Source organism: Bipolaris oryzae, assembly GCF_000523455.1.
Source record: "Bipolaris oryzae ATCC 44560 unplaced genomic scaffold scaffold_107, whole genome shotgun sequence".
In the NCBI taxonomy this organism is placed as follows: Eukaryota; Fungi; Ascomycota; class Dothideomycetes; order Pleosporales; family Pleosporaceae; genus Bipolaris; species Bipolaris oryzae.
Genome location: NW_006911383.1, coordinates 62,900 through 88,312, shown reverse-complemented (window position 1 = coordinate 88,312; position 25,413 = coordinate 62,900). Strand labels below are relative to the sequence as shown.

Sequence of the window (25,413 nt, the reverse complement as noted above, 5' to 3'; positions counted from 1 at the left end):
ATCTACTCCTTGAGTTACAATTTCAGCTTTGCTGCAAAGTTGAGATTAATCTATGTACTTTCGAGTACCATATCTTAACCAGCACAAGTGCTAATACAACGAACATACTTTCGCGCAAAATCAGCATCCACCAAAGGTGCAGGGAAGTGGGCAGAGCCTAGGACATTGTCCTTCAAGGGCGGTCCAGTAACCATAGCAGTCGCGCCTTTGTCGTCAATAACACCGTCAATCAGCGCTGTGATACGGGCAATTAGACTCGACCTGTGTGCCAGGGCATAGTTCAGAGCTCTTTCTCTCCATGCCAGAAAAGGCACGATTTCCTGGCCAGTACTTGCGTCACTCATGAGTTGGAAGAAGTGGCTGAAGGTGGGTGCATGCGCATTGGCGAAATCATAGTTTTGGCCGATGAGGTGCAGGTCCTTGGTCATCATGGTAACTATGGTTTTGGAAAGGTAGTCAACAGGTAGCACAGCGGCAAGATTGGCGTCTATGGATGGAAAAAGGTCCATTTCCACGCAGCCGGCGATGAAATGGTGCAGAAAGTCACCGCGGTCGAGGCGGAAGCGACCAGTGGTGGATGATGCAGTGACAAAAGGAAGGCGGTAGACCGATACTTTGGCACCACGCCATTGGGCTGCAGCCATCATGCGCTCGGCCCCGTATTTTGATGTAGCATACCCATATTCCTGATCTCCTTCTTTGACGTCGTAGCCCATGTACTTGGGTATTGTGGACATTGTGGAAATAAGATGGACCGTTTTAGCCTTGCCTTGCGACGTCAAGCGCAGCACTTCATGCGCGCTCACCATATTAGGGCCGATATAGTCTTGGAGCGGACGCATCCAGTCTACGAGTGCGCCGGAGTGACAGATGGCATCCACATGGTCCGCAAGGAAATCAAATGTGTGTTCGGGCAAGCCAAAAAGAGGTTGGGACATATCCCCTACAACACAATGGAGCAGTGGTGTGTATTCCGGGTTCCAAAGGCTGTAACTTGCAAGGGCTGCGATCAAACGCTCCATAGCTTCATCATCGGTCTCGGCACGTACTAAACAGTAGACGGCGATGCCAAACTCCATCAGATCATGAGTGATGTGAGCGCCAACAAACCCCGTGGCACCGGTGATGAAAACAGATGAAGGGGATGTAGGAGCTTCGCCTGCATTCTCAAAGGTGAAGCTGGGATCGACACAGCCTCTCTTGATGGCTTCGAGGTCAAGCAACGGGACCATATCGGACATGAGCGTGGTAGTGGCTGTGCTACTCCCAAGTGAAGAACCAGATTCGCTATCATTCAAGTTCAGCTCTGAAAGTAAGGTCTGTCCGAGGGCTTTGAGGTTGGGATGCTGGAATGTGATGTTGGCCATCAATGGCATGCCTGTCAAGTTCGCGAGTTGATTGCGTATCAAAACCGCAGTCAAAGAGTCTATGCCGATATCCTGAAGAGGCTTATCGACATGGACGTCACTTGGTTTTTTGAAGCCCAAGGCTTTGGCTACAGTTTCTTGAAGCATGGCCAGCATGAGCTGAGGGCGCTGCTCGAGGTCTGCCAGGAGTAGCTCTTTACGCAGATGGTAGCCTGAATTCAGTGGTTGCTCCTCTGCATTGCCCCCACTGAGAATGGAACGCAGAAAAGGAGGATTGTCACCTCGTTCCCGGTGACATTTCTTCAAACGAGGCTGATCCAAGGCAGCGGCGACAGTGAGGGTTCGATGACTACGCACAGCATATCCAAGTAGCTCTAAACCGTCTTCCGGAGCAAGCATGTCGAGGCCAGATTGAGCAAGACGTGCTCGAGTGGGGCCGATGATGTTGGCTGCCATGCCATCACCCTCCCAGGGGCCATAAGCTACAGACGTAGCAGGCAGACCTTGGGCATGACGTAAATATGCCAGGGCATCCAGAAAGGTGTTTGCTGCAGCGTAGTTGGCGAGCCCAGACATGCTCAACACCCCAGAGATGGACGAAAACATGACAAAGAAGTCAAGGCTGAGATGTTGGGTCAGTTGGTGTAGATGCCAAGCGCCATCTACCTTGGGGGCAAAGACGGTGGCACATCGCTGCGGCGTCAAGGCCCGAAGAACGCCATTGTCTTGGGCACCAGCAGCATGCACCACACCGCGTAGAGGTGTCTTGTTGTCGTCAAACATGGCCATGAGCTGCTGGACGCTCTGGCGATCTGCAATGTCACAAGAAACGACGGTAGCTTCTGCACCCAACGCAGCAAGATCGTTCACGAGCGCCTGCGCACCCGGCGCTGCCATGCCGCGCCGCGAGGTCAACACCAGAGTACGTACGCCGTGTGCAGTCGCCAGCCACCGCGCAACTCTTGCACCGAGATCGCCAAGCCCACCTGTGATGACAACGGCGCCATCTGGACGGACCATAGGTTGTTGCTGCTGGGTAGGGGGCGGCAGTTCTTGTGGCATAGCGATGGGTTGTAAACGAGGCACTAGAACCTGTCCGTGGCGTACTGCGCATTCAGGCTCCGATCTGAGCGCCAACGCCGCCGCGAGGGCATCGACGTTGATGTCGTCGTCGCTGTCATTGTTGTCATCGTGGTGGTAGTCGATGTCGAGGAGGCGTAGATGCAAGTCGGGATGCTCGCTACGGGCCGTACGCATTAGGCCCCATAACGGCCCGGCAGCCAATCCGGTCCCAGAATAGTGGTTGTCGTCACGTGCATTCACGCTAGCACCGACCGCGTTGTGCGTCACCCATAGCAGCTGCGACATGAACTGTGTGCTCGCGGCATCCTGCAACTGAGCCAATCCTTTGGCTGTCAGCTCTCTCGCCTGGTCTGCGACATCATCAGAGTCCGTTTCTGCGTTCCACAGGCACAGCACGCCGTCGAGCTCTCCACCATCTTGTAGCCGCTCGATCCGTTGCACGTACAAGCCAGCAGACATCAGGCCCGCTTCGAATCGTCTTATCCACCCTTGTTCCCCATCTGGGCTCGCACATAGGAGGCCCCACGAACCGCCTTTTCTCAAATTCGAACGGTCGGCCTGCTGCCACGATACCTCAAATGCAAATCGATCTACAGCACTGAGAGTCTCGTGCTGGTCCTGGCTCTGGTCGTGTTGTTGTACACTATCAGCATTGATTCTGCTGCGAGCACGAGGAAAGCGTTCTCGCTGGAATGCATATGTTGGCAGCTCCACCCGCTCACAGTAGCCCAGAAGCTCAAAGTAAGCATGCCAGCTTATAGACACCATGCGCTCGTGCATCTCTGCGAGGCTGCTCTGCATCGTTGACGCGCCGGGCTTTCGGGTGGTTAGTGATGGCAGCCAGGCAACTGACTGATCTGCTACAAGGCACGCTGCTCCCAATCCGCTCAAAACCGCTTGCGGTCCCAGCTCAAGAAATATGTTAACGCCCTGCTGATGAAGTATCTGGATGCCATCCGCAAAACGCACTGCGCTGCGTGCCTGTGAAACCCAATAGTCGGGTTGTTGAAGCTCATCCGCCTCGACGGGTTTGCCGGTCAGGCTGCTCACTATCCACAGCTTTGGTGGGTGGAATTGTACACTGTCAGCCACAGCTTGGAATGCTGCAAGCATGCAGTCCATATGGTGCGAGTGAAAGGCGTGCGATACATCGAGTACATTCTTCTTGCGTCCGAGACCAGTGAAGTATGCCACCAATTTTTCAACCGCGTCACAATCGCCAGATATCACAGTTTGCCTTGGCGTGTTGTGGCCCGCAATATCGACCTTGTTGACAACCCCAATGGTATCCATCGTTCTTGAAACCTCTTCCGCGCTAGCTTCTAATGCAACCATACTGCCACGAGTTGGGACAGCCTGCATCAATCGACCGCGTGCCGCGACCAGACGACAGGCGTCTGAGAGGTCCAAGATCCCACTGACATGCGCTGCCGACAGCTCTCCTACACTATGACCGAGGACGTAATTCGGCTCTACACCCCAGCTTTTCCAGAGATGCCAAAGAGCAACTTCCAACGTAAAGAGGGCCGGCTGTGCAAAGTCTGTGCGCTGTAACAGTGCGGCAGCCTCGCTATCTGGAGCGGCGTGCATTACCTCCCTCAACGGCATCTCCAGTTCTGTGAAATGGGCTGCTATGTCGTCTACAGCATCATGGAACACGGGGTATATGTCATAGAGATCTTTACCCATGCCTACAACTTGGCTTCCCTGGCCGGTGAAAAGGACAGCTATACATGGATCGGCGGCATTCTCGCTTGTACCTGCCATCGAACTCAATTTATACATAAGCTCCGTCTTATCTTTGGCCAAGAGCACTCTCCGTCGTCGGTAATGGTTTCTCGTAGTCGCTAGTGAGAAAGCCATGTGACCAAGACGATCTCCATGATTTTCTTTTGCACTCGCGATGTATCGTCGTAGCTTATCGGCTTGTTGGCGAAGAGCGGCATCAGTGTGGCCTGATAGCAGGAATGGAAATCCAGCTGGAAGTAAGGCCGGCAACGGGTGCGATGTCTCATCCTTTAGCGGAGCCTCTTCTATGATAACATGGGCGTTGGTGCCGCCGATGCCAAATGCACTGATACCTGCTCTTCGAGGCCGATCTGCTCGTGGTAGCCAGGGCTGTGGTTCTTGTACAAGTGCCATGTTAGCACCCTGCCAGTCTACCGCTGATGTCGGCTTTTCAGCATGCAGAGTCCGGGGGATCGTGTTGTGTTGCATCGCTAGAACAACCTTGAGTAGTCCAGCCAAGCCAGCTGCCGCTTGTGTATGCCCGATATTCGACTTTACTGAACCAATCCACAGTGGCTCTGATTCAGTTGTTCGACTTTCGCCGAATACTTCGGCCAGGGCTGTGCCCTCAATGGGATCTCCCAGTTTGGTTCCTGTACCATGTGCTTCAACGTAATCGATGTCGCTAGGTGCCAGATTTGCTGAAGCTAATGCTGCATGCACAAGTCGTTGCTGTGCCATTCCACTCGGCACTGTCAACCCTGGGGCGCTTCTTCCACCATGATTCACAGCGGTGCCCCGAAGAAGCGCGTGAACCTTGTCGCCATCCCGGATAGCATCGCTCAACCGCTTCAATAACACCATCGTGCACCCCTCAGCCCAGCCAGTTCCCTGTGTATCCTCTGCAAATGCTCGACACCGGCCGTCAGCAGACATGCCTTTGAGCTGGCTGAACTCGACGTGCATTCCAGGAGTGAGCAAAAGTGTAATTCCACCGGACACAGCCATATCACACTCTCCTTGACGAAGTGCATTACACGCCAGATGGGTTGTCACAAGAGACGAGGAGCACGCTGTGTCCACAGTGAGGGCCGGTCCTTCGAGACCAAGAGCATATGACAAGCGACCAGACATAGTAGCTCCTGCTGAACCTGTTGCATCGTACCCGCTAAGTTCCTGCAAACACGGCGCTGTCGAGTGTGCTGGCATGCTACACACACCCATAAAGACACCCGTACGGCTACCTCGTAGTTGCCTATCTGTATATCCAGCCCGCTCGAAGCCTTCACAGCACGTCTCCAGCACGATACGTTGCGCAGGATCCATAGCCCGCGCCTCCTTAGGCGATATGCCGAAGAACGAAGCATCGAATTCATCAATGGACGACATAAATCCACCTCTCCGGCAGTATGATTTTCCTGGAGTGCCTGGGTTAGGATCATAGAGGGCATCGGCGTCCCAGCGGTCTTTTGGCACGTCGATTATGACATCGGCGCCATTCTCGAGAAGATCCCAGTACTCTTCCGGAGATGCGATCTGACCTGGTAACCTGCATGCCATCGACACGATAGCAATATCCTCATTATCTGGACTTATGCGATGATTTTGTGAAGAGATAGGGTCTGTTGTGATTTCGCCTTCTCCTTTTAGGTAAGCCGATAATGTCTTGATGGTGTAATGTTGGAAGAGCCGGGCTGGAGACAATTTCCAGTGAACCAACTTTTGCACCTGCTTTTGCATTTGAATCACTCGTACAGAGTCGCCACCTATCTCAAAGAAGTTGTCATCCAGCCCGATGCAGTTGTGACCCAGAACTTTTGCCCAGATCACCCGGAGCTTGTCCTCCAAATCAGTCAGCGGCCTGCTGAGCTTGGACTTGACTGCAACCTTTGGATCTGGCAAGGCTTTTCGATCAACCTTGTTGTTCGGCGTCATAGGGAATGTTTTAAGGCTGACGAAGAAAGCTGGCATCATGTACGCTGGTAGAAGCTGCGCTAACCATGGACGCAGCACGCTGTCAAGTGTTGGTGTCGCCTCGATTTCGTGGCTGCTTTCGCCGTCAACGCTGATGCAGTACGCTATCAGTCTGTCGTTTCTGCTAATCACAACAGCGTCAAGGATATCACTATGATCAGTTATTGCTGCCTCAATGTCGCCCAGCTCAATCCGATAGCCTCGTATCTTTACTTGCCCGTCAGCACGGCCTAGTACGATCAACCTGTCTGGACCATCGAACTTGGCTATGTCGCCGGTACGGTATATGAGACCATTGTGAAAGGGGTTTCGAACGAAGCGCGATTGCGTAACTTCAGGCATATTGCGGTACCCATTAGCCAAGCTCACTCCGCCGATATATAGCTCGCCAGTGCATCCAAAGGGTACCGGCCTAAGGCTTTCATCAAGTACATAGAGTTGGTAGTTGGTGATAGGCTTTCCAATGACCACATCCTTTCCTGGACATACTTTCCAGATACTTGCCCAGACCGTCGCCTCAGTCGGGCCATACATGTTCCATACCGACTCTGCACACAATAGTAGCCGGTCAGCGAGCCTACGAGACAGCGCTTCGCCACCGCACAAGATCCTGGAGAGACGTGGGTCCCCTTTCCAGCCAGCATCTAGTAGCATCTGCCAGGTCGCAGGCGTCGCCTGCATCATGGTAACATTGTGTTGCTGAATCAATCCGAGTGTAGCTTCTGGATCCTTAACCTCGTGCGCCTGGGCCATGATCATCGTTGCGCCACACAGCAACGGAAGGAAGACTTCTAACGCTGCAATGTCGAAAGATATCGTTGTTATGGCAAGTAACCGATCTGTTTCCACGCATCCTGGCTCTCGCTGCATCGCACACAAAAAATTTGACAGCGCCCCATGGCTGATCTCTACCCCTTTTGGCTTACCAGTAGAGCCTGAAGTATAAATCACGTATGCGAGGTCTTCTGCTTTTGGATCCGTGTCTACGTCATCTATTTGAGACTTTGAGGCGACCATCATATCTCGCGTCTCATCAAGGCCCAGTGTCGCGCATCCCCAGGATTGAGATGCCAGTCGTGTGCTGGCGCTGACGATGACAAGTATTGGGTTTGCATCCTCGATCATGTGTCGGATGCGGTCGGTAGGGAAGCCCGGGTCGATGGGCATGTACGCTGCGCCCGTCCTCATGACAGCCAGTAGTGCTACGACGAGGTCGATGGAACGGTCCAGGGCGATGCCAACGACCTCGCCACGCCCGATGCCTTGGGTTACCAGAACATGGGCAAGTTGTGTTGCAAGTGTTGTGAGTGTTCCGAATGTTACTTTCTCATCGCCGCATATCATGGCAATCTTGTCATGATGTCTTTCAGCGGTGTTTTGGAGAAGGCGGGGTAAGCTGTGTCCGAGAATGGTGGTGTCGAGCGTGTCATTGTATCGTTCGATGATTTCTTGGTAGTCTTCGGGTGAAATGGAATTGCTCATGGCGGACAAGGTTGTATTTGGTTGATATGAGGTCGAAGAGGACTGGATGGCATTTTCAATGATAGCCATTGCTTAACAGATGTGTTCAAGTGAAGGAGAAGTGTTTTTGCTTTGACCTCTACTGGATAATTGCTCGTTCGGTTGGGTTAATGTTGAAGCTATAGGAGCACCTTGGACGATTTCAGATATCCAAAGAACAGTACGAGATTTTGTAATATCAGCCCTCGGCCATATTCCTCAATGGTGGACATCAAGATTGACCCGACCCCGATACCCTGAACAGGCAAGGCGACTACTCCATGCCTCCGTGGACTAGCTCCGGGTCGGTTACGGGATCTCAAATCGATGATCAGCAATCCGGACCTGCTTATGCGAACCAGTCTCCGATAGTCGGTGATGACGAGATCGGTGCCGCGGACGTGACCCATGTCATATCGCGATCGGTACTGACTCCTTCTCCGGCTTTGCAGGACGACCATCACACACAGACTGTTGCAACGTACGCTGTATCATTCAAGCGTTTCCCAGCTTGTGATTTTTCGTCAAGACCTCGGGCTTGCCTAGGAGTTTGATCACTTTGTCATATCGTGGTTTTTAATCATTAGATCTTATCACTGAAAGTTATACTTCTATTTTCTCTCCATCCGCAAAGTACTTTTCAGGATATTTCATCTCAGAGAACTTCTACCAGTACCCCCTACGGCTCGCATCATGCAAGTAGCAACCGAAATGCCGCTCCCTGCGCCGTTCACGAACGGTTTGGGACCTGCTCCCTCAGAAGAGCCCTGGGACTTTTCCCTTGCTCCCGACCCTACCAGTGTCAAACCTCAAACCAACGGACATAGTTCAATGGCTATTAGTGCTGGAGAGCTACAACCCCCCTTTGCCGATCTTGCATGGGCATGCAACAAAGAGGCATCCAACGATTTCCGCTCCGATTTCTTCACCAAGCCCACACTCCCCATGCTTGAAGCCATCATCAATACCTCCCTCGGCGATGGCGACATGGACGAAGACAAAACCACAAACTCCTTCCAAGACTACGTCGCCAGCCTCGTAGGCCATGAGTCCGCCCTCCTAGTCGTCTCCGGCACAATGGGCAACCAAGTCGCGCTTCGCTCCGCCCTCGGCGCCCCGCCACACTCCATCCTCGCCGACCACCGCGGCCACATCATCATCCTCGAAGGCGGTGGCGCATCCAGCCTCTTCGGCGCAATGATCAAGCAAGTGGTCCCGTCAAACGGCCACCACCTCACCCTCGCTGATGTCAAAAAACATGCCACCACCACGACAACCGTGTATGACTGCCCCACCCGCATCATCAGTTTGGAAAATACCCTTTGGGGCACCGTCATGCCGTTGGAGGAAATCCGTGCTATTTCCCAGTGGGCGCGCGCGCAGAACCCGCCAATTCATATGCATCTTGATGGAGCAAGACTATGGGAAGCAGTGGCGGCTGGAGCCTGCACTTTGCGCGATATGGGCGAATGCTTTGACAGCATCCAGATGTGTTTTACCAAGGGTCTTGGGGCTCCCATTGGAAGTATTGTGACGGGTACTTTGGCGTTCATCCAGCGAGCGAAGTGGAGTCGCAAGTTGCTGGGTGGGAGTACGCGGTCGTCTGGTGTGATTGCTGCGCCGGCGCGTGTAGCTATCGATCAAGTTTTTCTTGCAGGCAAGCTGAAAGCTGCGCAGGATAAAGCGGCGAGGGCGTCGCGGCTGTGGGAGCAGCTTGGTGGGAAGCTGGCGGTGCCGACGGAGACGAACATTATTTGGGTTGATCTCGAAGCGTCGGGGTTGGTGCCTGAGGTTTTTTATGCGACGGCGGGGAAGTTTGATGTTAAGATTGGGGCGCCAATTTTTGGGCGGATTGTCTTTCATTATCAGATTAGTGAAGTGGCGTTTGGGAGACTTTGTGAATTTTTCAGGGCGGTGTTCAGGGATACAGGGAAACTCTAAGGTTTGGATGGTATAGTTGGTGTGATTGAAGTGGAGTTATTTTGAATTTCCTAATTTCTCGCACATTCGTAACTGAGATGTTCATCTTCGATTCTTTCACTACAATAAACATGAACGTATCTGTTGTACATTTGCCTGCACTAGGGTTCGCTCATCATATACAATACAACCAGAGGCCTGTACACCGAACCGCCTTTTTCTTGCGTTTGCTGGTAAGTAGATTTGCACGCACATGTCCCATTGTAGTTCTTTTGCGACATGATTGGATCGACACTGACGAATTGGCAATCAAGACTTGGAGCCTCTCATTACCGCCAGCCTGGTCAATGCCAAGGCCGATCGAGATGGTGATAGAATACCGTGTATACAACCCCTGTTCGGAAGTCCGACGACTATTCCGAAATCTCACCTTGCAGCCGATACAGTCGTAGGAATAACGGATGCAAGATCGGCTACCGTTCGTGAAATCTCTATGCGGGCCCTCCGACTCCGGGTCAGCATCATCATAGGCTACCATGGCAAAAACATCGTCGATGGGAAACCGACTGAGATTATGCAGCTTTCTCTTTACCGGAAATGCTGTGTTTAAATGATGAATGAAATGAGCATAATATTCGGGATTGAACTCTAGTAACAAGCCACTCTTCACTATTTCATCTTGACAATATTACTTCAATATATCTTGGACTTTTCAAACATTACCGCCAACATGGTCAATATGAATCTCCGAACGCTAGACTTTACCAAGTTCACTGGTACTGATCAAGAGCGCAAGGAGTTTTGTCAAGCATTCCTAGATGGCATTACTGAAGTTGGCTTTGTCAAGCTGATTAACCATGACTTGGACGACAAGACCAACTCGGAGCTATTTCAACAGGTAATTTTGCCAACAAACCCAGTACACTTGTTTCCATATATGACTAACGACACACAGAGCCGCAATTTGTTCACACTTCCCCGGGAAGGCAAAGAAGAGTTCGCCAACGTTATTGGCCCTAAGCCGCAACGTGGATGGAGCTGCATCGGTGCTGAGACCACTGCGACGTTGAACACACCAGGAGTGATCAACATGGTCAGAGTCAATAACGAGGGTCTAAAGGACCTGAAGGTAAGCATGCCTGTTACTAACAATGGTGGACATGTACTAAGCTTCTTTGCAGGAGCATTTCGATATGGGACCCGTTGACGATCCCGAATTTCCAAACGTGTATCCCTCCGAAGAAAAAGCCCCTGGGTTCAAGAACTGGATGGAGCAGTACTTCATCAAGAGCCAGCATCTCTCGCTGCAGCTAATGGAAGCGCTCGAGATTGCGTTGGATCTGCCCAAGAGCGCTCTCGTCGATCGATGCGAGGGCCACGCGAGCGAGATCCGAATGATATACTACCCAGAAACCAACGTGAAGGAGCTTGCAGATGGGAAGTCAAAGCGCATTTGGCCGCACACGGATTTCGGCATTCTGACTCTGTTGGCGCAGGGTAGTACGGGCGGTCTCCAGATTGAGGATAAGAACAATCCTGGAGGGTATGTATCTGTGCCTCTTGTTGAAAAGACGGAACTACTCATCAATGTTGGCGACACGCTTGAGCGATGGAGCAACGGAAGGATCCCGGCTGGACTGCATCAGGTTGCGGCGTCGGGTGAGACGGAAGACGGGACGCTGCCGGAGAGGTACTCGGTGGCATTCTTCCTGAAAGCCAATCGCAAGACGTCTGCTGGACCGATTCCTATCTTTGTGCCAAAGGGTACCAAGTCCAAGTATGAGGAGATGACTGCGCTCGAGTACCACCGACGCCGTACTGCAATCATGTACTAGTCATTTTTGGATATTGTGTGTAGTTCTGGAGAATTGACGTCTTGTTCTGTGAAATAGCCACTTTGATTTGCATCCGCCTGGTGCTCTTTCTTGCCACGCATTGGTGATGTTCCCCTAAGCTGTGACGTGTTTTTCAGAGCGACGGCGAGTTTGAAATTAGTGGTCGGGGTAAATTCAAAAGGAAGGTGGTGTGTATGCCGAATAGCTACGTAATTAGCTGATGGGGTGCCCGGTGTTTATACAAGCATGATCCGAGTGTACAACCCCAGTCAGTTGCCCTGTAAAGTGGCTTCAACTTTGGTGAAATCTAAACTGGATCTGGGTGAGGCGCTCCTTGGTCGTCTCCGCGAGATATGCAGCCTCTTCCGAGGCGAGACATGGAGCCGCTTGTAAGGCGACCAGCGATGAAATAATATTCATCACTGCGAAATGGCTTCAGCTTGAAGCGAGCCAGCCATGCAGAAATGTACGAGCGTGCCAATGCCAATTCCTTGTTCGCCTAGTATGCAGCGCCAATGCGAGATTGCGGCACTGTGGTAGATGTCGGAGCACACGAGGTGCCTGCATTGTCCATTTTGATGCGTAGATGTGTGTAGCAGCTAGGAGATTGGTGGGTGTAGAGATGCCGTACCAGGATAACCATGCACTTCGGTCTTGGTAGTGTTAGGACGGATGCGTTGTGATGGTGAAGGTAAGCAAGGGGCTCGTAGCCAAGCAGCAAAAAATCATCGATCGGAGACAGACAAACGCTCCTCCTCGGAAGTCCGAACAAGGATCAGACGGTGGCTGCCAAACACGTCGTATAGCGAAACCAACACCTTCCGCTTCGGGCAATATCTCAACTCGAGGGATCGCAGCCAGCCCATGGCTTCACGTTGGATGCGTGACGTCAACATGACGGCCAAGCAGCCACCACGTCGCGTTTGCAGCCCCCAACATGGCGTTTGCTCCAACAATCTTCATTCGCCAACCACTCTAAAGTACATACACGCCCTGAGCAGCTATGCTTTGGTTGCCTGCTTCACGGTTACTACTATCCTCCTCGCAACCCATTCCTTGACATGGCTCCAGCAACGGTCGAGCTCGACACCCTCGACTCTGGCCGCCATTCACAGGATGCGAACAACACACAGTCTCATCTTCAGACTACTCACGATGAAAGCACGCTCCCGCCAGTCGACAGCGGAAAGGCAGCCTGGCTGTTCTTAGCAGCGTGTTGGGCTGTCGAGGCTTTTGTGTTCGGTGAGTGTTTCTTTCTATGCTTTCGTCTCTGTTCCCTAGACTTACTGAGCCCTCAATAGGATTCGGCTTCTCTTTTGGCGTCTTCCAGGATTTCTATTCCACCCATGAACCCTTTGCCGGTTCAGGCGACATTGCAGTCATTGGTACCACCACTCTGGTAAGCGAGTTTCCAAGCATGCATTTCCTGGTATGAAAAACTCATCAATACTACAGGGAACTCTGTACATGGGAACACCTTTTGTTCTCATGCTTTGCCGCCTCTTGCCACGCTGGGCCCGCTGGTTCACGCTTCTGGGCCTCTTCACCTCGACTCTATCCATGGCAATGAGCTCCTTTTGCACTACCGTTCCCCAACTCATCGGAACTCAGGGCCTCATGTTCGGAATCGGCGGCTGCTTCGCTTACTGTCCTTGTGTCGTCTATATCGATGAATGGTTCGCCAAACGCAAAGGCATGGCTTACGGCGTCATGTGGAGCGCTGCAGGTACTGGAGGTGTTGTACTCCCCCTGGTTCTTCAAGTACTTCTCAACAATCTCGGATTCGAGACAGCTACGAGAATCTGGGCTGGTATCTTCTTTGCTGCCACACTGCCTTTGTCCTTCTTTATCAAGCCCAGGCTTCCAAATTCTGCAACTACACACATATCGCCATTCAATGTGCGCCACCTCATGTCAAAGTTATTTGCCCTTCATCAACTATTCAACTTTATACAAGCTACCGGCTACTTCCTACCGGGTATCTATCTGCCCACCTATGCCCGCAGAATTTTTGGCGCGTCCGACTTCTTGTCCACATTGACAATCATGCTTGTCAACATATCTGCTACAATTGGTTGCGTTATCATGGGTTGGATGACTGATAAACTCAAAGTCACGACGTGTATTGTCGTCTCGGCTCTAGGCACCGCCATGTCTGTTCTCGTTATTTGGGGACTCGCGACATCGTTACCCGTTCTTTACGTATTCTGCGTCTTCTACGGCTTGTTCGCAGGGAGCTGGACTTCTGTGTATCCAGGGATCATGCGAGACGTTGCAAAGAAAGGCGAGAGTGCAGGCCACAGCTCAGCCGACCCAGTGGTGGTCATGGGCTACCTGTTGCTCGCCAGAGGTATCGGAAATATTGTGTCGGGACCCTTGAGCGAAGCGCTTGTAGAGGGCGAGCCTTGGCGGGGACAGGCCTCAGCAGGCTATGGAAGTGGATATGGCGCGCTTCTCGTCTACTCCGGCGTGACTGCTCTCTTTAGTGGGACTAGTTTTGTACTCGACTATCTCGGTTGGCTGTAGGTATGTTCATGGTAGATCAAGTTTACTGCATCCGCAATCGTGGGGAGTAAGAGAAGCAATACCATCCAAAACCATCAGGAATGAACATTTGACTTTCCCGCCCCCCCCCCTAGGACTTGATGTGGTGATTCGCCAGCTCGGCAAGTTCAATTTGTAATTATACATAACATATGACGCGCAGTACTATGTGTCCGTGATTTCAGTCTCATCATTTCATTTGCTAACATGCAAATGTCGACAAGGCGAAATTCCATCGCGCGTGTCCAACCGCGCCCACACAATCTAGCACCTGCATGATGCCAAAAAGATACTAGCGACATAGACATGCTCTAAATGAGCCTCGTTGGATACGCGTTCCACTGGTCGGGATTGGATCTCAGTCCGCGGCTGACAGATCTTAGCTGTATTCGTCAAAACCCGAATACCCACACTGACAACTTTCAGGGCAGTGATCACACCCGTCAGCATGCTGTCTGGAGCCCGAGACTGCCGTCGGAATGCAGCATATGCATTTCAGCAACTGCATGGCTTGCATCGGTGTGGGCGGGTAAGTTTTTAGGGTCCGTTTTCGGGCCCGGGATCCACTTCCCTCGGCAACCCCATGGATCGACAAGGGTGGGTATGTCTGCCCCGGGCTAGCCACTGGTACTTACAGACACGTGCGTCCGCGGCTCTGGTTAAAACGTTCGTACATGCACACGTTTATAAACTGACTAAGAGGATGTCGTGAACAGGACTTTCTCGAGGATGGTATGGGAGCTCGGGTTTTTGACATTCCATAAGCATGCTCCGAATCAACCACGCTGCCGGATTGGTCATTCACCTTTTACACGGCAATAAGACTGCCTAGGCTCTCGAATCTTGAACGGATCTCACTCTGCCGTCCCATAGGTAGGATCAGATAGGGCCACCAGCGGCTGACGCCTGACCAGATGCACATGAGAGATGCCGGTGAATAATCCTTTGGGATCCCCCTCATAATGGCCTCAAAGCTCGTCATTCTGACATATTGACATACACTGGTGGTTGGTAGTCATGGCAATTGGGATTGGCATGCAAGTAATCAGTTGAAATATCCAGGCGACAATATAGGCAGGTTTTCGTAAAGCTGGGGTGGCCACGTAAGACTTCCTCTCCACTCAGTCCACCTGTTCTGTAAATAAACTTTCACTCCATTTTCTGGGCTCCTTTGCAACACGGTGACTCAAAGACGCTATCACACAACGCTTGGGACGATTCCAGCATCTTCAATATGCAGGACCAGGACCAGTACGCGGATGTCGACAACGAACTACGCTTGAAGGAGATTAGTCGACGATCAGCATGCGACCGATGTAGAAGGATGAAAACACGCTGCGATCGGGGCAGCAACTGGGATCTTGCTCAACTACAACAATGTCGTCGATGCTGGCAAGCACGCGTGAAGTGCATCACGTCCATGGAGGGTCAGCAACATCTAAACAGACCGTCAGATGAGCCAACTCACAGACACTGGAAACAGCTCAGGACCCCTTCTTATGCATCTAGCAGCAGCTATCAAGTTTCCGAAGTTGTTCAAGATGTAGGCGGGCAGCATTCAAATACACCAGCCGAACAGAATCGAGGACAATTCACCGCCGATGTTCCCCCATCATATCCCATGGCAACAGACGCAAGATCCGACTATGATATATGGTCAACATATGATATCGACCATTCATGGCGAGATTTAGGCGAGGGTCTGGGCCAAGAAGGAAACTCGAAAAATGCAAGAATTGCCACTATCCCGCCTACAAAGAGGATGTTGCAAAACCCAAATTCATCAATCGACATGACGGACTCATCCACAGACGTCCAGGGCCTCCTTGCTACCACCCAATTCAACCATACATCGCAAGAGTGTCGCGATCTATTCCTACACGACTCTTCCATGTCTCTAGAATCCGAAACTCTTGACAAAACTATCATGAGCGAACTCATGAAGTTCAACAACAAAGTGTCACTCGATCTTCAAGACAGCCCCGAGACTTCTCAATTCCCCGCCAGCAACAAAAGCGTACTGGTCAAGACTTTCCAGCACTCCATCGTATTCACAGAACTGCTGGCGCGCATCCGGCAAGCAGGAGACACTTCAGACGGCAGTTCCTCTGGCTCCGAAAGCGCCGACCTGCGCTACGGATGCAGCGCATCAGAGCCCTACAGCAAAGTAGATACAGACCTAGCCCTCCAACTCCTGTCCTGCAACATGAACGTAAATAACATGTACAAGCGTCTCTACATGGAAATGCGGACGCGCAGCTGGGAAATCGGAAACGCACACGTTCTTCCAACCCTATCGCTCGAGGGTCTGCAGAGCCTCGATGTCGTGATGCGTAATCAGGTGCTGTTACATGTTTGTCTGTTGAATTTTGCGAAGATCCAGAGTGAGTTCGAAGTTATTAGGGGTAGGGGGTACTTGACGCCCACTGCGGAGAAGACGTTTCAGATTGTAATTGGAGCGAGTAGGAACAGGGCATTGAGTGATGGGCTGGGGATAGAGCAGAGTTTGGAGAACTTCAGGCAGATGCTTGTTGATGGGGGTATCCTGTCGCTGTGAAGGATGTTGTCTTTGGTGTATGAAGGTGGTATTGCTAGCAATGCACCGCATGGGCTGGACTGATGGGATTGCCTGGGTCAATCGAGTCCTTGACGTTATTTATCATCTCATTTTACGACATATATCATTCCCACCGAGCTCCAGGAACTATGTAGTCTCGCTTTACTGGTTCATCAATATGAACAGCTTAGAAACTGCCCAGCTTTTCCGAGGGAAGTGAACCATAACACGTAAATATGCTGATTAGTTATTCCTTACTTGCACTAAGACCTGGTTTCAGATGAAGAGCCGCATATTTTTAGTCTTGACGCACCTTACTTCAGCGCATCGCTGATCCCGAACACGTATCCAGACTTCCATATACAAATTACCTCACCATCCGCTCTGGGGGCTGATAGATATCAAACAAAGTAAAGATTCTGCATCATACCCAAAATCCAACCTACCAGTTCTCAGAAAGAACCATGTCTGGGCCACTCTCAGAAACACAACTGTCATTAGGCCTAGAGCCAAACGAGATCCTCAGTAGACCAATCAAGATTCAATCAAAAATGGCTGAAGTATACATAAATCAGATCAAAAATAACCTCTCGAATTGGTTGATTTGATTGATTCCAAATCTGGTTCTGAGGGTGAAATAGATGGGCTATGTAAAACATCTTCGAGCCCCTATAGAGTAATGTTCACGTTGAAATCTGTTCAGGTAGGCGAGAGCTATATGGGGTACCACTCGGCAGTGGTTCGAAATTAGGAATCCATTCATTCACTCTTCGTCTTCCCGCTTCAGCTATTCTTTTCAGACCAGCAAAACTTGAACATTACAGTACCGTAACTACACTTCAAGAGAACCATGTGACATGGATTACGGAACACCCCTAGCTCGAATTTGATCGCACTAGAGTATCCTCTAGATCTGCTACCGGACACTACATAGCATGGAGGCAGGGTATCATGGAGACTTTGCATCACGCACCAACTCGACCTATCAGATGCAAGGTTCTCAAAATACCATCATCCACCCATCTCTACCTATCATTATCAAGCGCACTGATTTCACCTGGCCACTATAGCCCCAGCCAGTAGCTTCATAAAAAACATGCAGGGCGTGCATATCACGATTCAGCTCTCCTCCTCACTACCTCCAATCCTCTTCGCTAAGTAAGTATCAAAAATAACCACAGAGTGTCAGCAAAATCTCCGCCAAGTTCCTCCCTTGGCGCTTCCTCCCTGGGGTCCTTGGCGCATCGAAAGTGCAACCGCGGCTTACTTCGAAGGAATAGGATTTGTCTCGGCAACCCCGATATCTGCCGGTCAGCCGGGGGACAGTTACACAGCATGAGGCTTATGGTTTGTGGGAAAGTGGAGGCTCTTCTAAGCGGAGCGCGCTATGCGCGGAATAGGTGGAACGAACATTACAGTGTGTTTTGACATTTGTTGTGAACGGGAAGATGGATGGCGACATCAAGGATTATGTCCATTAGAGTACTGCGTTGGCAACATAGATAGAAGCCATGTAATATCTTTTTTCCGGGGCCAATGCGGGATCGGCGGAAACGACATCGGATCTTTATGGAAACTCGTCATCCAATCCGCTAGCATTCTGATGATATATTCCGGGACTTTACAGGCAAAGACCTGGTAGTATCGCCAGATGATAGAATACGCGATCTGGACACCCATCTCGGCTTCAGAAAGAGGGGTAATAAGCATCGCTGCTTCTATTCCCCATCTTATCCTTATTGATGTGAAAGATTCCTGGTGCACTACTTGCAGAAATTCTGGGAGACGATTATTTCACAAAGGACTCATCTAGATCCGCGAAGGATAGATTTTCCGTCCACTCGGGTATCCGTAGCTTGCCTCCCAGACTGGAAGACTTACTAGCTAGGAAGCCGTAAAGCGCGAGCAGGCAATTGATTGTCATAAGACTCGCGCAGTTTTTGAGATTATCTGGCTTTAAGTAGCTGAGTACCTCTGAGTTCGAGATATGAGCCTACGCAATCTGTTGCAATCCCTCAAGTTATATCGTAGTTATGATGAAGTCTACATTCCTCACATACGGTGCGATAACTGCCTCAACGTTTTGTGTTAAAAGTTGAACTAACATCCATCCCTAGGTGACGCAAAAACTCACGTACTATACTAATCCTATAGGTTGATAAATGTACAGATTTGTATACTACTCATATCCCTATAGCGTAGTATAAGCTATTTTACAAACCTTTCTCTGTACTTTTAAATTTCAGGAAGAAAAGATATGTAATTCTAAACTCTACTATCACTATTTGTGTTTTCAATGAGATAAAGTTGAACATTTACGAGTAAAAAAATATCTATATTAGTAAATTTGATATCGATGAGTGGAAAGCTTATACGCTCAATCCTTGATTAAATAGACGCAACAATCTCATTCTCCTCCAACCATCTCCCTATCGGCTTTATTGACATAAACTAAGATACAAGCATCCTAGCACTTCCGTAAACAGTCGCAAGAGTGCGCTCTCAGGCCTCCCCAAAAACTCAATGTTCAGGTCTTGACCGAGTCGACCAAGCCACCTTCCCAATTAGTGTCCGCATCTGCTGGTGGGTGTCTACTGCTGTTCTCCCTCCATCCTATAGCCTCCTTGTCTACAGTCTTATCTCCTATGATGCTAGCATAGGCTAGGGTCCACCTTATTGTCACTAGCCAGCCTATATTCTAGTATCTTTACCTATTCTGCGATGTTTGCGAGAATGTATGCTCCTGATCAGCCCTCAGCCTTGACCACGGAGTAGATAGCTATCTTCTGCCCCTCACCTTCTCGCCGATCAGGTTAGGTGGGGTGTGCAGTTCACTGGTGGAGCAGGTTATAGATAAGGCCGGGTTACTAGGAAGTTAAGCAGAAGTTAAGTCAGGTCTTACATAAACCTTACCCAACCCAACTTCCACCCATACCCACCTATCATAGTAGATAGCACACACTAGTTCTGAAGATGATTAAACACAGTAGAGTAGTTAGCTTGTTTGTAGGCGCGACTCACTTATAGAACGCGATATATTAGAGAAATATTGATACAAAAACATGCCAGCAGCCAACCATCGTAGAGTCCAGATATTTGAGCAAAGTCTAAGTACATACAGTAGTGCAGTTACGTCATTTAATTTACTAGGCATTCATTTGATTGATTTTCTCCCATGCCCTGTCGTTCGTCGACAGCAAAACCCAGTAATTTCCGTGGTGGTCTTTTCCCTGTATATGAATTATACCAGGCAGTGCAAGCTGCGGATGCGTTACATTGAGACACCATATCGGTTTCCCGCTTGGTGTGTCTGTATTCTGAGAAGCCAGTCCTCTCTTAACAACAGCGGGCTTGAAGTCAACAGCATCTTGGAAGCGGGCCCTAGAAACATTGGAGACGGTGAGAAGAAAACCACTAGGGTCTGTATATAGAGGCAGAACACCGCTCTTAGAGTAACTTTGATACTAAAGCCGCATTAAGGATTGTAGTTGCGGCTTTTCAAGATGTTGATCAATAGACTGGCGGAACAGTCCTGCAGCGTATCCTAGACTCCGGCCTAGAAAATCCTGTACCGTGGTCAACGTCCAAGCATGGACCACTAGATTGGATACGTATGCCTTCCTTGGATTTATTATGGATTCTGGTACGCGACCACGGGGATCGACTGCTGATCCAATGGCAAGTGGCCGACGAGACGATAGAGACATGTGGGAACAGACCAATCGTATTAGCCATGTTGTTATGATTTCACTGTCGCTCAGATTAAGAGAAGAGTTATCCTCGTAAGCTTCTTCTCGCAAGCGTGTAACAAAAACTGCTGGCAAAACTACCGTCCGCTGGCGATTGCACGGACCGAAGAGAATATCGGCAATGAAGCGGCACATGAAGAGAACGGTTGAGAACCCTCTCAGCATCTTATACTCTAGGAAGTAGGGTTCCTCTTGTTGAGACTCTGGCATACTGCTAAGACGATAAGCTGGATCGTCGGCTGGATCGGCCATGGGCGACACAGTACCCGTATCACCTTGCAAAACTCTTGACCAGTTCACAACCAACTCACGCATGCCCATGCCATCAGTCAAGCAATGGAGTAAGGTCAGTGTAACGAAAGTACAATCGGAAAAGGTAATTATATGTAATGTCAGAGCTGGCCGATCAGTCGAATGGAAATAGCAAAAGCCTTTGGGAGCATCTGGCCCAGCTAGTTCTGCACAATGGTTCTGAGGGATGTCCAGGATGTAGGGGCACGCCTAGTCTTTTGGTAAAGCTTCAAATAACGAGTGTTCCAATATGCTCTTGCTATACGCCACCTTTGTTAAGTGCACAGCAGGGCGATCAGATGTGAATTGCTGAGGAATATGCACGTCTACCCGACCGGCCGCCTTCATTACATGACTGTTAGCATTACAATTCTCTGAAAGGTTTCATGCACATTAGGTACCATACATTCAATCTAAGGCGACCACCAAGCTTTCGCCAATTTTCCATCTCAATTAGACCTCGCAGTGATTCATGTAATTTGTCTGCATCCAACACATCGTAGAAGCAAATCGACCATGTCATGAACACTATCCATATGTAAGCCATGGGCGCATCAGGGCATCGGTCGAACAAGGTAATTTTGGACGTACTGTTTCGAAACAATGGTGAACTATCTATGACACGCAGCACGAAAACACTATCAGATTGTATTTTCTTGCATAGATGATATCTAGCTTACTATTGTCGGGTCTTCACTAGGATTTAACACATGAATTCCCACACCTCATATCTAGTTGATGTACAGTTCTCAAGTTCTCGCTACTTTGATCTGTATTACAATCTATCCGACTAGCCAGTTCACTTCGCCTCAATGTCAGGAACCCTTATCAGCGACGTGCTTTTCCGCACTATAACTTGCAGACCGCTGCATCCTACCTTCGGGGCTGAAGTGGTTGGTGCCCATTTCAACAACATGTCAGAAGAACAGTTGCAAGAGATTAAAAGTGCAATGGCCAAAGTACGCTTGATGTGTTGTGTTATTTTGCAATTGCTAATATATTACAGTATAACGTGCTTGTGTTTCGCAAAGCAAACTTGACTGATGAAGAGCATATTGAGTTCTCCCGAAGGTTTGGCGAGTTAGACTATGTTAGGCGCTCTGTAAAAAAGCAGCGCTTGAAATATTTTGAGCTGTTTGACGTCAGCAACATCGGTGAAGACGGCAAAATCGTAGACCCTGAGTCACCCCGTGCGTACTTTAGCAAAGGCAACTATGTGTTCCACAGCGATGGTACCTTCAACCGGCAACGAGCAAGCTGGTCAATCCTACGTGCTGTACAGCTACCTCCTCCAGGTACTGGTGGGCAGACCGAGTATGCAGATAGTCTGGCCGCATGGGACGATCTAGACGAAGATTTGAAACATGAATTGCTTGAAAGGGACTTGATTGGTTGCCATTCGCTCTTGCAACTTCGTAAGCTTGGAGCCCCTGAGTACTTTAAGGATGTCAACCCCTGGAGTTCGCCCTTTATGCGCTTTCGAATCGTTTCGACCCACGAACCGTCTGGACGCAAGACTCTCTATGTCGGCAACTACCTTCACCACCTCGAGACTCGCGATGGCACGCCTCTACCAGAAGAAGAGAACGAAAGACTGATGAAGAAACTGATTGGACAAGTGACACACCCAAAGAATGTGCTGTCAGTAGACTGGCATGAAAATGGAGATATGATTGCGTGGGACAACATTTCAACATTGCACCGTGCTACTAGAGGCAGTTTCGAGGGCAAACACTTTCGCGATATGCGTCGAACAACCGTCAAGGATAACAGCAAGGATGCTTGGGGGCTAAATCCGCGGGATGAAATGGAAGGTCAGAACCTCTCTGCACCTGCTACGGGGAGTTTCGGTTCATATTTCTCTTCCTGGGTCCCAAGTGTTACAGGTAACAAGAAAGATTCTCTTCCTGACGCGGTACAAAAGGTTGAAGGCTGAGCACCGTATACGTCAGAAGGTAATGATCACCGCGGGGCAGTGATCACTTGACGTGTCATTCCCACCAAGGAAGGGATGGCAGTAAGGTAATGGGATGGACATGCCATCACAACCATCCTATAGAAGCGTTCTCCTGGGGAATGAGCGGAACAGCAGGACTAGAAGCAATAAGGATTCAAGAATACATAGATTTTATCATCGCTTGTTATAATAAACTTAAGTTTTCTTTTGTTACCAGTTACTTTACTTTCTAAGACTGCCCCTGATCACTCTCTACGAATTAACTAGTGGTTTCTAATAATGATATTTATATTGTGGTGTAGTACCACGTAACCAGCTCATAGTATATATTGCGATTTTCTTTCATACATGAACAGGCACCTTTTTCAATCAACCTTTTGAAGCGATGAAATATCAGCTTACTTCTATCTACTTGATTGCGTGTCACATCTCTGATCCTTTGAGCTCGATCACGTATCATGCCATAATATATAGAATTAAAATAAAAATTATATTCTGGAAGTAGTACAAAGGTTAGAGCTTCATAGATTCAAATACTTTAATTAATCTTAGTTCAATAATAGCTTAATTAGAGTATTTATTTTTCTCGTTTCTAGATCCTAAGTTAGGTTCATAAGACATGTACTATACTCGTTCTTCAATGTTCCAAGTTCTCTCTTCCTATTTACACTAAAGCTATTTCTTCAGTGTTTATATAATTTGTCATATTATTCCATCTATGTACTAAGAATAAAAGAGAAAGAAGATAATACAGAGTTTTTGAAGATTATATATATAATAGCTCTACAGCCGATATCTTGTTTAGAGACCTTTTAGAAAAGGTAACATGTCTATTCTTTCATCGTCTGGGTAGGAGAAGAGGAGCTAGAATCAAACCAATGACCTCTGCTGCGGGCGACGGCACGGGTGTGAACCAGATACATCCCCCAACACAACGGTCCCCTTCTTAGCTTCGGAATGGGATTAGAAGTCTTTACCTTGCTAGGTCTTTGTTCTGGTTTGGAGCAAAATATTGTCATCTAAACGCTATCGAAGATGAAAAGCCAAGTTTTGGACAGGTGCACAAGAGGCAAGACCAGCTGCACAGTCTTGACACTTTGTTGATTTTCGATCAAAAATAAAAAATCCTCTTAGTTGATATCGTGTTTCTCTTGGATGCTAAAACTGTTTGTTAATCCCGTACTGTTGGTGACCGAATCGCCTGAGTCTTGAAAAGTATGATGGGCAATTTAAAGAAATGTATAGTATTGCTTCCGACGACACGCGCGTGAGAAAAGAGTTTCCGGGTCTCTCGGAACATGCGGAATCTGTTGGCTTCCACAAATTTAGGGAATCGAAACTCATCATTTGCTTCATGGAAAGTTGATACCGCTACCTTCGAAGATGGGGCTCACAGCCTCTTTCAATCGCTCTCCTCATCTATTCATACCCCTCACTCTTCGCATTATGACTCGGCTTAGTCCCCAATTTCATCACGGGGCTATTAATAAAATTGTCCAACCCATCATGCGTAAAGAAGCTCTGCGCTTTAGAAATCTGCACCTCATTCGCCCCCCGTTTCCATATACTCTCATCATACGCTGTAATCGCATTCTGTAATGTTGCGCTGCCAGTTTGTACGCTCTTGATAGCTTCGACAAGGCAGTGGGCAGAGTAAAAAGCATTGTTGGCACCTTGACCGCGGTGGAAGGTCATGGCGTGTGCTGCGTCGCCGCATAGCGTTACACGCCCGTCTTGGTTGTTCCAAGGCACTGTTTTCCAAATCTTAAGCTGATCTCGCAGTACGTTGGTATCATCAGGTATCCACTCGATGGCGCTGTTGTAAGGTTCCGCCCAGCCGTCTCTCTTGATGTGCGCTTTTAGTCTTTGTAATCGATCATCTTCATTGTCGTGGTCTTCAACGTATTTGAGCGGCCAGGTGGAGAGAATTTGGAATGTCCAGGTACTGGCATCTTTTTCATCAGGCATATCGAGCACATTGGCGCGGATGTAATGGCCAGCCGGATGAATGGCAATGTCTACAAGGGGATGAAGGCGCTCTTTGATAAACTTTGCTTGCTCAGCGGTGTAGGAAGCGTTAAAGTTCATAAGTGCGAACGGCAACGTTTCCATGTTTCCCTCTTTGGGGAGCAAGCAACGCCGGACTTTGGACATGGCACCATCGATGCCAACGAGCAAGTCGCCTTCATCCGTTGATCCGTCTTCAAAGTAAACTTTCACACCGCCCTGCTCTTTTACCTCGTAGTGCGAGAAACTCTTCCCATACTGGACATTTAGCCGTTCTGCTAGCAAGACACGTAACTTTCGGATGTTGATCTCTCTCGCTTTGGGGATCGGGAACGCAAACGCTTCTTCCCGGGTCTGGCCATTGTAAATCACAATACGATCTTCGCCTATCGCTGCGCAGTCCACGTAAGGATCGACTTGACACGAGTTGATCTGCGCGCTGAGGTCACCGGGTATGAGGTCAAATAGGTATGGCCGTGCCCAGCCAAGGGTAAATGCCCAATGGCGGTGTCGGTAAACATCTGCGCCCTTGTCGTATATGCTGAATGGAACCCCGGCTTTTTTAAGACCATGCGCAAGTGCACATCCAGCCGGTCCTTAGACCATGTAAGCAGAGTTTCGGCGGTATTATCATAGTGGTCATGTACCTGCTCCGATGATGATCACTTTCATCGCTGTGTCGATGCTACCCATTGCACCTGGCATCAAGCGGCGCACAGGGACTTGGGCGTGTAAATTAGGAAGCTGTAGTTGAGGATGCAGTACGACAGGATGAGGGGTGCTATTTTGAAAACTTGTTACCACAAAGATATGCGGAATGAAACGTCCCCGTAGCTGGGGTTTCTCATATATAACGGACCCTGAGGTTGGAGCCGGACCCTCTGCTAGTGCATGTTGATGC

At 49.5% G+C, this 25,413-nt stretch overlaps 9 protein-coding genes across 9 annotated transcripts; 6 read left to right on the top strand and 3 right to left on the bottom strand.

Moving 5' to 3' along the window:
- Nucleotides 1–74: 74 nt before the first annotated feature.
- On the bottom strand, nucleotides 75–7,703 carry COCMIDRAFT_7015 (uncharacterized protein; the record flags this gene model as incomplete). The annotated part of the gene is made up of 1 exon (XM_007691707.1): nucleotides 75–7,703. One exon carries the CDS (start codon nucleotides 7,701–7,703, stop codon nucleotides 75–77), a length of 7,629 nt encoding a protein of 2,542 aa, XP_007689897.1.
- Nucleotides 7,704–8,483: 780 nt separating this feature from the next.
- Nucleotides 8,484–9,593, top strand: COCMIDRAFT_38517 (uncharacterized protein; the record flags this gene model as incomplete). Its single annotated transcript, XM_007691723.1, has 1 exon — nucleotides 8,484–9,593. The coding sequence occupies one exon, from the start codon at nucleotides 8,484–8,486 to the stop codon at nucleotides 9,591–9,593; it is 1,110 nt and encodes a 369-aa protein (XP_007689913.1).
- Nucleotides 9,594–10,302: 709 nt separating this feature from the next.
- Nucleotides 10,303–11,407, top strand: COCMIDRAFT_100510 (uncharacterized protein; the record flags this gene model as incomplete). Its single annotated transcript, XM_007691740.1, has 3 exons — nucleotides 10,303–10,470; nucleotides 10,528–10,684; nucleotides 10,743–11,407. The coding sequence occupies 3 exons, from the start codon at nucleotides 10,303–10,305 to the stop codon at nucleotides 11,405–11,407; spliced, it is 990 nt and encodes a 329-aa protein (XP_007689930.1).
- A 1,061-nt stretch (nucleotides 11,408–12,468) lies between these two features.
- Nucleotides 12,469–13,933, top strand: COCMIDRAFT_100522 (uncharacterized protein; the record flags this gene model as incomplete). Its single annotated transcript, XM_007691739.1, has 3 exons — nucleotides 12,469–12,649; nucleotides 12,709–12,806; nucleotides 12,863–13,933. The coding sequence occupies 3 exons, from the start codon at nucleotides 12,469–12,471 to the stop codon at nucleotides 13,931–13,933; spliced, it is 1,350 nt and encodes a 449-aa protein (XP_007689929.1).
- Nucleotides 13,934–15,185: 1,252 nt separating this feature from the next.
- On the top strand, nucleotides 15,186–16,508 carry COCMIDRAFT_100469 (uncharacterized protein; the record flags this gene model as incomplete). The annotated part of the gene is made up of 1 exon (XM_007691738.1): nucleotides 15,186–16,508. One exon carries the CDS (start codon nucleotides 15,186–15,188, stop codon nucleotides 16,506–16,508), a length of 1,323 nt encoding a protein of 440 aa, XP_007689928.1.
- A 720-nt stretch (nucleotides 16,509–17,228) lies between these two features.
- On the top strand, nucleotides 17,229–17,387 carry COCMIDRAFT_100460 (uncharacterized protein; the record flags this gene model as incomplete). Its single annotated transcript, XM_007691737.1, has 1 exon — nucleotides 17,229–17,387. A coding segment is annotated over one exon (159 nt), but the record flags the coding sequence as incomplete, so codon positions are not given.
- Nucleotides 17,388–19,654: 2,267 nt separating this feature from the next.
- Nucleotides 19,655–21,071, bottom strand: COCMIDRAFT_38513 (uncharacterized protein; the record flags this gene model as incomplete). The annotated part of the gene is made up of 4 exons (XM_007691722.1): nucleotides 19,655–19,972; nucleotides 20,156–20,758; nucleotides 20,819–20,890; nucleotides 20,955–21,071. 4 exons carry the CDS (start codon nucleotides 21,069–21,071, stop codon nucleotides 19,655–19,657), a joined length of 1,110 nt encoding a protein of 369 aa, XP_007689912.1.
- A 289-nt stretch (nucleotides 21,072–21,360) lies between these two features.
- Nucleotides 21,361–22,527, top strand: COCMIDRAFT_38512 (uncharacterized protein; the record flags this gene model as incomplete). Its single annotated transcript, XM_007691721.1, has 4 exons — nucleotides 21,361–21,507; nucleotides 21,555–21,638; nucleotides 21,681–22,376; nucleotides 22,435–22,527. 4 exons carry the CDS (start codon nucleotides 21,361–21,363, stop codon nucleotides 22,525–22,527), a joined length of 1,020 nt encoding a protein of 339 aa, XP_007689911.1.
- Nucleotides 22,528–23,924: 1,397 nt separating this feature from the next.
- Nucleotides 23,925–25,205, bottom strand: COCMIDRAFT_100512 (uncharacterized protein; the record flags this gene model as incomplete). Its single annotated transcript, XM_007691736.1, has 2 exons — nucleotides 23,925–25,108; nucleotides 25,160–25,205. 2 exons carry the CDS (start codon nucleotides 25,203–25,205, stop codon nucleotides 23,925–23,927), a joined length of 1,230 nt encoding a protein of 409 aa, XP_007689926.1.
- Between the last annotated feature and the right edge of the window lie 208 nt (nucleotides 25,206–25,413).